Raw genomic sequence first — 11086 nt, 5'->3', positions numbered from 1 at the left:
AATAAAATCAGTTCTTCCGGGAGAAAAAGAAGATGAATGAATATATACGCATTTCTCGGGGTTAAGCTCACAATTTGTTGACTCTCTTCGATTTGGCCTCGATTCCAGATTTCCATCAAGAATAATGGGGAAGCTTCTGACGACTGCTCGTTTATGGTTGGTGATGATGGCGCTGGCGTTTTCTTCTCCCGCGTTCATATCCGCTCATGTTACTCCTCGCACTGTACTTCATCGGTTGTCTTCAACCAGCTCGTTCTTAAACCGGACGGAGCTTTGGTTTAACCAGACTCTCGATCACTTCTCCCCTTATGTAAAGATTGAACTCTTTCTTACCTCTTAATTGGATTTCGATTGGTTTAATCACAGTTAATGAGGATGCTGAATTTTATTCTAGGATAGTTGTTCACTGAATTGCTTCCACTTATCTTGACTCTTTGTTCTTCGTTTTTTTCGCGTTTGTTTGAAATATCTTTTGACCCATTGAGTTTCAGGAATTTAATATTTGCTTTAGCGGAAATGAGTCACTTGCGCTAGTTTTGACCTATAAGGAAGTAGGAACATATTTTTTAATCTTTGTATTTTTTTGGTCGGTTTGAAGAATATGTGTGATAATTTATTGGGATGGAAATTAATTTTGATTTGTTTCTTTCTTACCCTACCACCAAGTAATGTCATAAATGAGTTCAACGGTATTGAGTTCACATTTACTGTACAAACGCAACAGTTTGTCTTCAATTTATTTTAGAGTTTCTTGTATATGTAAATGTGATTCTTATTAGTTCAAGGTAATGCAATTATGCTCACTGTTGGGTGCTAATATATGCAGAATCATGACAAGTTTCAGCAGCGCTATTATGAGTTCCTTGACTACTTTCGGATTCCAGATGGTCCGATATTCTTAAAAATTTGTGGTGAAGGCCCGTGCAATGGGATAAGCAATGATTACCTTGGTGTACGTTCAACAATTTCTTCAATCATTTAAAGATATTCTTTGGTTATATGGCCGGTTTATTTACAACGTGAGGAAAGAAAAATGCTTTTCTAATCACGTCCTGCTAAAAAATACAAAGTGGTGAATGTTTGTAGAAATGTAATCGAGAAAGGAGGGTGTTGTTGATATATATTTTTGGAGTTCTTGCTTGCTTGTTTTCTTCACAGTTATGACTAAACGGTGGATGTTTGTAAAATGTATCTAAGAAAGAACAAAGATGTGTGTTGTACAGGTAGATTTTAGTAGTGCTTGTATGCAAGTTTTGTTCAAAATTAACATGTGGTGAATGCTTGTAGGAAATATGTTAGAGAAAGGAGGGTGTCGTTCATCTTAATACGATAATTGCTTGTAGGTAGAGAAGAATGTGAGAGAGTGACTGACTGAATGAGAGAAATCTGTCATCTTCTCAAGTTTCTTTATGTATTTGAAGAGGTCATCTCCTTTCTCATTCTCATTAATGTTATGCAGGTTTTGGCAAAGAAATTTGGAGCAGCTATTGTTTCTCTTGAGCATCGCTACTATGGGAAGAGTTCCCCTTTCAAGTCATTGACGACAAATAACTTGAGATATCTTTCGTCCAAGCAAGCTTTGTTTGATTTGGCTGTTTTCCGTCAGTACTATCAGGTAATTATTGTCCAATTTAGAAGGTAAAGCGGATCGAAATAACTCATTTGTTTTCACTTGTCAAATGGCTCATAATCTAAAGTGATATTTTTATTTTATTTTGGAAAAGGAAAGAAAATGTGGTATTGGATTTTCACACATCACTACGGCTCTACTAGTCTAGTGTTTTAAGCCCACATTTATGTTCAATGATTTACTTATCATTCTGCTATTAAGAATAGGCTTGACTTGTTTTTTCCCTCAAATTGTATGTGTGTTTATGTCCGTCTGTTGATGATCTACTTGCAGGATTCATTAAATTTGAAGTTGAACAAGAAGGGTGAAAACCCATGGTTCTTTTTTGGTGTCTCATATCCTGGAGCTCTTAGTGCATGGTTTCGACTTAAGTTCCCTCATTTAACATGCGGAAGTCTTGCAAGTTCTGCTGTTGTACTTGCTGTCTATAACTTTACTGAATTTGACCAACAGGTTATTTAAATATAATGTTATTGATTACTTTCATTCTGCTATTTGATTCAGTCTCCTTTAGATTCTGTACTAGAATAAAATCTAGTCTCTCAAACTTTATTTTAATGTTCTCCTTTGGACGATATCCTGAGTAGTCTTTTTTTTTATGTAGATTGGTGAGTCTGCTGGGCCAGAGTGCAAGGCTGTTTTACAAGAAACCAATCGACTTATTGAACAAAGATTTGAAACAAACAAAAAAGAAGTGAAGGCATTGTTTGGTGCGGGAGAGGTTGACTTTCCATTTAATCATCTATGTTAGGACAGTGTAATTGCTATTCTCTTTATTTGGCTGCTGTCTGTTGATATCTAGCCTGTGTTTACAGCTGGAAATAGATGGAGATTTCTTTTATCTTCTGGCAGATGCGGCTGTCATAGCGGTAATTTCAGTCTTGGATGACCTATTGACCTTTCTTCCTGTAGGTTTTTTTTGAAATTTTCAATGTTGGTTATCTTTATTTGTTAAAAATCCTGCAGTTTCAATATGGGAATCCAGATACATTATGCTCTCCTCTTGTTCAAGCAAAGAATGCGGGAAATGACTTAGTGGTATTCATGTCTTTCTTCTAAGTTCTTACCTTTATTTGTTTGTAATCTTTTTTTGTTTCACCATAAAAATGGGGGAAATCTATACATCTTAGAAAAATAGGATGGGCAGGAGGAACTGGATGAAAAGTTTTAGAGTTATTGAAGTACAGCGCTTAGATGCCCAATATGTAATAAGCCTAAAAAAGAGGGCAAGAAATAATTTTGAGCCATCCTACAAAATTTATCCTCTTACATTTCCCTCAGAAGTTGTGTTCATTCCTCTCCTACTTGAGCATTGGATTGCCATGATGGTGAAGTAAAAAAAAAATTTGTTCCCTTCATTTCTTCTCCAACACGGAAATTTTTTGCATGAAAGTTAGTGATAGTTTCTTCAGTTTAATCCTTGATATACCTGCTTCTTTCCCAAACATTCATATCAAACTTTGTTCCCAAGCATAGGCACCAAATTTGGGTTGTCTGTATTATTAAGAAATGTGGTCTGATGGTTTGACAAAAAAATTGGGCAAAGATGTCAAAGAAACTATCTGTCAATAAATATAAAATTCAACCTATGCAAAACAAATTATTGCTGACCTCCTTTCTATATTGTTGATATCTTTAAAAGCACCCGTTTTTAAGGACAGTCTACAGGTTTCTTCTTTGTTCATAAGATGCAAGTTAGTGTATGCATACAGGTTATATTATCAGCTTTATTAGATGTCTCAATCTTTGAATGCCGCTTACTTTCTCCTGCAGGATGCCTATGCCAAATATGTTAAAGATTATTACATTGGAAGTTTTGGCTCTAGTGTTCAGACTTACAATCAGAAATATTTAAAGAACACCACTCCAGGTGAAGATAGTGCGGACCGGTTGTGGTGGTTTCAAGTTTGTACTGAAGTTGCATATTTCCAGGTTGCACCAGCAAATGATAGCATGCGTTCATCTAAAGTGGATGCAAAGTATTCTTCCAGTCTCCACTTCACGGATTCCATTCTTTTGATCAGTGTTTTTTCCTTCTTTTTCTTTTTTATCGCATTCCAATATTCCTTTTGCTGCGATTTCATAATAGCTTGCCTAATGACAGATATCATCTGGATCTTTGTAAGAACGTTTTTGGAGAGGGTGTCTATCCGGATGTAGACACCACAAATATTTATTATGGAGGCACAGGAATTGCAGGTGCATACTTTGTCGTCTTTTCCACTACCATTACTTCACTTTAGTTCATTATACATGGTTCCATGCTTTTAGTTTGAGAAGTCTGTCACTTTAACCGCCATCTCTATAATTTCTGCTTATTTTTACTAATGAAATTCAAAGCTCTCTTTGGCCAGTTTGACACTAAAAATATTTTTAAGGTGGATATGCCAAGCCTTTCAGTTACCAAATTCACGTTTAGCCATTATCAGGGGAAATCACATTGTTTCTAGTCATACTTTACACCTCTTATGAAAACAAAAATTGCTTTTGCAGGTTCAAAAATAGTTTTTACAAATGGTTCACAAGATCCTTGGCGCCATGCATCGAAGCAAATATCATCTCCAGAGAGTGAGTATTGAATTATTTTGCTGATTCTTAATATTCATTTCTCTAGCGTATGCAAACTTCCCAGCCTTGAAGTGATCTTAGGCCAGGCTAATCTCTTAATTGGCTGTGGGCTGTGGGCTGTGGGTTTGCCTGGAAAGAGTTTTTGTTGCATCAAGGGTTTTCATCGATTTTGTTAAATTATGTCAAACAAATTTTACGTAAAGTAATGTTTACTGTAATTGAAAGCCGTGCTGTTATTGAATTTATTTAGGAGATTCATTCATAATGTTATTTACAATCCCTTTTTCTTTTCTGTCTTGTTTTATTTTTTTCTCTGCTCAAACTCAGTGCCATCATTCCTCATGACATGTCACAATTGTGGCCATGGAACTGATTTGCGAGGATGCCCTCAATCTCATCTTAACATTGAAGGTATGTAAAGGTCTACTGATTTACCCTGTCTTCCGCATACAAATTATTAAATTGATTTTGATCGAGCATTGAGATTCATGGGAGCCAATCTTAATCTCACATAGACCTCCAAAGTCCAAAATGAATAAGAAGCAAAACAATATTTAAACAATATATTTGTTATTTTTATATATTTTATAAGAGAGGAAAGTATAAAAAGTACAACAATCTACTCGTTCATTACCATTTGAAGCTTCATTTAATGGTCTAAATCTTACCTTTTGCCCGCTGTCTCTCTTTAGGTAATGCTCAAAACTGTAGTTCTCCCGATGCAGTTCACAAAGTTAGGCAGCAGTTGGTGGAAAAAATGGATCTTTGGCTGTCAGAATGTCAATCCACCACTGGTAGGAATTATATTTGAAGATCAAAGTCAAGCCCTCATGCTTAACTCTTTAACTACTTTGACTTATTTAGAATAATTTTTCAACTGTTCATAAGTGGTAAAAAGGTTTTAACACAAAAAGTCACTTCGAACACACCTTAAATTACACACTCTAATCACTATCCGTGTGCATTATCCTCGAAACAGATGTTTAATTGCTCAGGACATATGAATCCTACTCCGCGCTCTTGATGTGACCAAGGAGCATAACTTATGTAGGCAATGTAATTTTACAGGATTTTAAATAATATGAATAGATTTATATACATTCATAAGTTGACCATCACATTTGTCATTTGGTCATTTGACATTTGTAATGTGTTGTTCTATGATTAGAAAATTTATAAGTTACTCGTTATATTTTGTAAATTAAAGCTCATATCTGTCATATGTGATTGAAAATTTGCAAATGTTTTATATTGTTTTATAGAACTAAGATTATTTATGAATGCTTTTGATTTTAGAGGGGTAGATTGGTAGTTGCTTGATTATACTAATTGTCAAAGAAATTTGTAGGGTATTAAATCGTAGGTGGGTGACTACTAGTTACTATAACTTGAATTGATTCTTTCTATACCATTTACCGTTTAACCCTAACCGACCATTAGCCAAACTCATTGTAGTTTCATATTGTTTGTATGTAATATGGAGGAGGTTGCGCTTGATTTTGAGGTTTTTTTTTTTTTGGTACATCTTGTCAGCTTGGTTATTTTTGGTGATTTGAGATGGTTGCATCATCTTCAAATAGATTTATTTTATTGCCTTGCAAAAATCTATTAAATTATAAAATTTGGTTTTTATGTCCGAATAAAATTAGAATTTGGTTTGGATGGTTTTAGACGTTGAAATTTAAACTTTCTAATATGATTATAAATAGTTTCTATAGTTTGATAATTTTGAAATATTTATAAATAATTTATCAAATTATAGGAATTTAAAATTTTAATAACTATAGCGACTAAATTATGACATTCTAAAATTAAATTTGCAACTTAATTTAAGTATTATGAAACATGAATATGAGAAGAACTAGGAGCGAGTGGGAGTCCAAGACTCCATTTTAAAATTTTGTTTTGGTATTACTAGTCTTGTTTTTTAAAAAATCAAACGGTAATTTGAAAAAAAAAATAGAAAGTTGATTAGTTTTGTCAAAGAAATGATCTCAAAGAGAGTAGTTTTGGAAAATTTTCAGATTAACATATGTATTTCAATGCTCCATTGATATTAGAATATATCTATACATAAAAGTGGAGATCTAAAATCAAATGTCATGGGGTGTTTGGTTGAGTTGGAGTGTTTCTAAATGAATCTACAGTCTTAATGGCTTTTTTTCTTACTCCCATGATTTACAGAGCAGATGTCGAAGTGGAAAGCTACACCAGTAGAGTTTACTAAGTCATAGATTTGATAATTTTATAACAATTTCTTTAATTTTGTGTTTAGGACTTTGTTATTTCAATCTAGTGTTCAATACCTAAATATAATTTAATTGATTTAATAACCTGCCTCAATCGAGACCAAATATTAGGAGAGCCAAATTGCAAGAATTATAACAATGATTTATAAGTTACTTTTAGACTTCATGACACTTCACCTTGCTTAAGTTCATAATGTCGAACCGAACTCCCAAAACAAAAAAAAGAAGGTTATTGCAGCTCAATACGCTTTGCGTTTTCAAAATACTGCACAAGAAGGATTATCATTGTCACAAAAGATGAAGTAAAGATAATAACAAACAGCTAACCTATAGTTTCCAAACTGTAATAGTTTACATCCTTTTCAATTCTCGTCAATTCTAAAACAAAGAACCCTTTCAATTTCAACTATCTTCTCCATTAACCGACCCAAGGGGCAAGGAAGCAGAACACTGAATCACAAGCTCAGCCGCAGCAAAATTGGAATCTCACAATAGAAGAAAAACTTTGCGTTGCTACTTTAAATATGTAGATGAAACCCATAGTAAGATATAGGTTATTAATGAAGTAGTTACTTCAAAGCCTCTCAGTCCTTTGATTACTGGGGGAATCACAGATACCATCAAAAAGGTTCCCACAAGCCATGAGAAGATAAAAGCTCCAGCCCTGTACCATTGGAGAACTCAAATAAATCAAACCCAACAATCATATCATATATCAGTTTGGGACATGAGTTAGTTATAAATTTATAACAGTTTGTCTTTAGAGTGGAGACTATTCGAATCTATTTTATATAGTATTTGTTTCAGGTGCACTGTTTTAAATTGAGTTAGCGAGGATAGAAGATGGGAAATAGTAATAGTGTAGTTAACTGAGGGTCATACTAGTCGGATCACTAGCCACTATAATTGGAAGTCCAAACAGTGAGTCACATAGCCCACTTCACCCAATTGAAGTTGGAGGCTCAAATGGCCCCCAAGTATGTAGGAGAAAAGAAGAGTAATCAGTCAGCCACTCAACCAAAAAAGATGGTTCATACCCGGTTAATATTTATGTTCTATCATTTTTTTGAAAAAGAAATGAAGCTATTGTGTACATTAATATAACTTGAAGTTATCATGTTCTATCATGTACTCGGTTAATATTTATGTACATTAATATTTTATGTTCTATCATGAAGTTCAAAAAGGGAAACGAGATGAAATTCTAGACATACCCATAAAGGAATGCTCGGAGTTTGCTCTTCAATCGATCATGTATGAAATAGAAAGTAGCTATAAGTGATATAGCAACCTGAAGGGTTGGACCTTCCTCGGTTGGAAAGAGAATGGTGAGAACTCCAAGAACTAAGAATGCAATTGATGACTTGATTATGAACTTTGTAGACGGTGTTTGGAACCTGCTCCTTATCGCCTGCACAACCCGAGACTGATTGACTTCCCTCACCTTTTTCTTGATGTCAATTTTAGGGTTCCTTCTGTCATAAAACTTTTGCATAATAATTTTATCATGAGCTGATTCAATGGCATCAACACTTTCTTTGTGCCCTGCGTATCTATGGATAAGGAAGTTTCTGGCAGCTTGAATTTCATCTTCAGATGCTTCCTTACTTATACCAAGCCGTTTGTATGGATCCCTTACATTAATTCGAGGGAATACAGCTGCACTAGCAGAGAAAGTCAAGAAGGAAGCTCAGAGATGAAATAAAGTAATTTGAAAATGCAATGTGAACCTTGTTTAATACAACTACAGTAAATATTATCATCATTAATATACGAATGATTAGATTTGCTAGACTTGTTAGTAATTTGTCACGATATTGTGTAGTTGTTTTTATGAATCCCGGTATGGTGTTACTCATTTTACAATTGATAAACCATGTTTTAGGTCCTAATAATCAATAGTTTATAGAGAAAGAAGGCAGACCAATAGTTATAGATATAAACTATTAATTTTTCACAATGAATTTTTCCTTTTACTTCTATTTTGATCCATAAGTTGTTAAATCAAACTAAGTTGTACCTTTGTTAATTGTTTGAATTTGGACATCTCCTATTTGACAATAAAAAAATCTGCTAATATGATAGAGTAAATAAAATATTTTCTTAGTTTCCTTGAGTTACCTCTCTCTCTCTCTCACACACATTCCCTCTAATTTAGGAATTCCTGTTGCTTATGCGGCCAAAAAAGATTTTTCTTCTTTCTAATTTCATTTATTGAGAGGAGAGTTTTCCTTCATATTTTCTTCTCCCATTTTCCCTCTACCTCCCCAAGCTATCACGCCAAATGAAAAACAATCACAAATTATTTAGGCCTACTTCACAAAGTTGGGAAAGAACTTAAATGTATCTTTTGAAAATTTAGGGACCAAATAGGCATGGGAGAATATGTCTTAAATAAATAAGGGCTAATCCAACTAAGATTACAACCATCCAATCCAGTAATGTGTTACACTGTTTGCACTAAACAATGTCAGGTTCAATTTGATCCCATATAAACAGATAGCGTGAAGGAAGAAGACTAAAACATTTACTCTATTATTGACACGTTAGCATAAGGAATGTTTGTTTTGGCACGTCAGAAAGGCTACAACTGATGATTTTTCCCTTCCAAGCTTACTATCTATACCATTTCAAAGATGGAATAAGAACTTTACCGGTAGACTCATTTGCAAAATCTTCGGGAGAAGCATCAAATGCACACTTAGTAGTGTGTCGAATCTGGAGAGTTTTACATCTAAGGGCAGGACCCGTCCAGCAACTTCTGCATTGAACAACAATGTAATGAATGATGACTTCCAAAGACCACATCAAAACACTAACGTGTATTAGTGAGCAGAACCTTTTAAGATATTGCAAATCAATATTTTCTCTAAAGTTCCCATTGGAAAAAGATGAAACCAGCTCACGTGGAATCCTCGCACTAGGTCTCAGAAGACAACATTTTGAGGGTTTGCCACTCAATCCAGACAAAATCATTATATGAAATCTCTGTCCTTAGTGCTACACAGTATCACTACTAGTATGTTTGTATTCTCCAAGCCACAGAATCAGCAGCTGTAATTTTGTTAAAACCGATGAATTAGATATACCTTAAATAAGATTAACAAAAGAAACCGTAAAAGTGAGCAAAATAAAACAAAAAAACATCAATCTACAAGAATTCAACCACCAGCCATAAGTTAAGCTTAGCAAAGTTTAGACAACAGCCAACAAGTTGAAGAGAAAATGGTCTGCTATTTAGGTTATTTTCCATTATTTAGCCATGGAGAAACAAGTGTGTCTTAAAGCTTCTTATATCAAAAGTTAAAAAACCCACCCCATTCACTTGGTTACTCGGAAAGATTCAATTCGGCCAACAAAACAATACAGTTACTGAGAAATAAAATAAAATAAAGGGTCAGACGTTCTGTTTATTTGAATTGGACAGGAAAGTAGAATCTAATCGTTATTATTCTTCCTTAGGAACCCATCTCAATATAATTGTCAACCTGCAATCAAATTTTTCTATAAAAAAAGAAAAAAAGAAAAAAAAAATCCTCTATCAGGGTAGAACTCATGAGCCAGAGAATGAAGTAGAGAGAGCTTAAACACATTACACTAAATCAAAGGGAATGCCAAACTGAAGTTTAACTGATTTTTACAGTAGAAAATAGCAAAATTGTGAGAAATGTATGGAAGAAGAATTGAATTTGAGAAGAAATTCAATAGATAAGTTCAGAATCCAAAATCAACATAAAGAAACCACAAGAAATGAAAAGAAGCTCAAAAGAAAGAAGATTGGAAGAAGAACCTCATGGGTGAAGGTGAAGGTGAAAGTGAAAGTGGAGGATGGTCCGAAAAGCAGCAGAGTGTTGAGGTTGGTCGATCTCAAATGCTGTGCGCTAAAGGATAGGGAAGACGCTGACCTAAAGCGCTACTCAACAACTAAACCCTTCTTTCACTAAAATCACAACCCAATTAACAAATTTGCAAATATGAAGTCTTAATTATCACTATACTTTTAATAAAAATTACTCTCAAATTGATATAATTGAAGGTTAATTTTTATCTTTTGAAATTCAATTTCTCTAATTACCACAAAGTTATAATTCTATTTTTAACGCTATACATGTTTGAAGGTTCACTTTCAAATTCAAAATTTAATCAATATTATTTTTACAATTTGTTCCAAAAAATTTATAAAGAAAAACAACAAATTGAAAGTGTTACATGAATAAGAATTTCAAAAATATTGGTGGGTAATTTAAGATTCAAAGTTGCAATTGAATTATTATGGTTTTTCTTTTCTTTTTTTGCTAAACTTTTTTAAAACAATCTTGTTCCATTTCAAACTATCCAAATTTTGGCTATCACACTCCTAATTCTTTGTTAGAGAAAACTAACTTTTTTTATATATAAGAAAACTCATATATCACTTTATTGTGTCTTCAATGTAATGCCTCGATTAATGAATTTTTGAGTTTTCGGACTCCTAAAAAAAGGTTCTCTGTCTCTAATTGTTCAATCTCAAACTATATTCTTTTTAAAACTTGAAGAAACTTACCCATCTTTGAAAACAGACGTTATTATAAAATTCTTTAGTACAAATATGAAACCAAATATTCACGTGATTTATCACATTTAATTATCTATAGTTTTG

General features: G+C 33.6%; 2 protein-coding genes across 4 annotated transcripts; one reads left to right on the top strand and one right to left on the bottom strand.

The window, feature by feature from the left end:
* Nucleotides 1-5433, top strand: LOC101207265 (probable serine protease EDA2). Of its 2 annotated transcripts, XM_011654866.2 has the most exons (13): nucleotides 1-310; nucleotides 827-952; nucleotides 1460-1615; nucleotides 1904-2083; nucleotides 2235-2351; nucleotides 2446-2499; nucleotides 2597-2668; nucleotides 3404-3609; nucleotides 3735-3829; nucleotides 4124-4198; nucleotides 4526-4609; nucleotides 4891-4992; nucleotides 5178-5433. In XM_011654866.2, the coding sequence occupies exons 1-13, from the start codon at nucleotides 125-127 to the stop codon at nucleotides 5183-5185; spliced, it is 1461 nt and encodes a 486-aa protein (XP_011653168.1). In that variant the 5' UTR covers nucleotides 1-124; the 3' UTR covers nucleotides 5186-5433. The 2 variants fall into 2 exon arrangements, with proteins under 2 accessions (XP_011653168.1, XP_004146509.1); XM_004146461.3 differs by having other exon boundaries at nucleotides 4891-5432.
* A 1192-nt stretch (nucleotides 5434-6625) lies between these two features.
* On the bottom strand, nucleotides 6626-10441 carry LOC101208655 (protein CHAPERONE-LIKE PROTEIN OF POR1, chloroplastic). Of its 2 annotated transcripts, none has more exons than XM_004146467.3 (5): nucleotides 10238-10441; nucleotides 9287-9501; nucleotides 9102-9208; nucleotides 7662-8106; nucleotides 6626-7111 (listed from the first exon to the last, which is right to left on the bottom strand). In XM_004146467.3, the coding sequence occupies exons 2-5, from the start codon at nucleotides 9421-9423 to the stop codon at nucleotides 6961-6963; spliced, it is 840 nt and encodes a 279-aa protein (XP_004146515.1). In that variant the 5' UTR covers nucleotides 9424-9501; nucleotides 10238-10441; the 3' UTR covers nucleotides 6626-6960. The 2 variants fall into 2 exon arrangements, with proteins under 2 accessions (XP_004146515.1, XP_011653167.1); XM_011654865.2 differs by having other exon boundaries at nucleotides 9102-9205.
* Nucleotides 10442-11086: the final 645 nt, after the last annotated feature.

This window comes from Cucumis sativus, chromosome 4 (assembly GCF_000004075.3).
Source record: "Cucumis sativus cultivar 9930 chromosome 4, Cucumber_9930_V3, whole genome shotgun sequence".
Taxonomy (NCBI): Eukaryota; Viridiplantae; Streptophyta; class Magnoliopsida; order Cucurbitales; family Cucurbitaceae; genus Cucumis; species Cucumis sativus.
The sequence above is the reverse complement of the archived record's forward strand: the minus strand, read 5'-3'. Positions and strand labels throughout refer to the sequence as shown.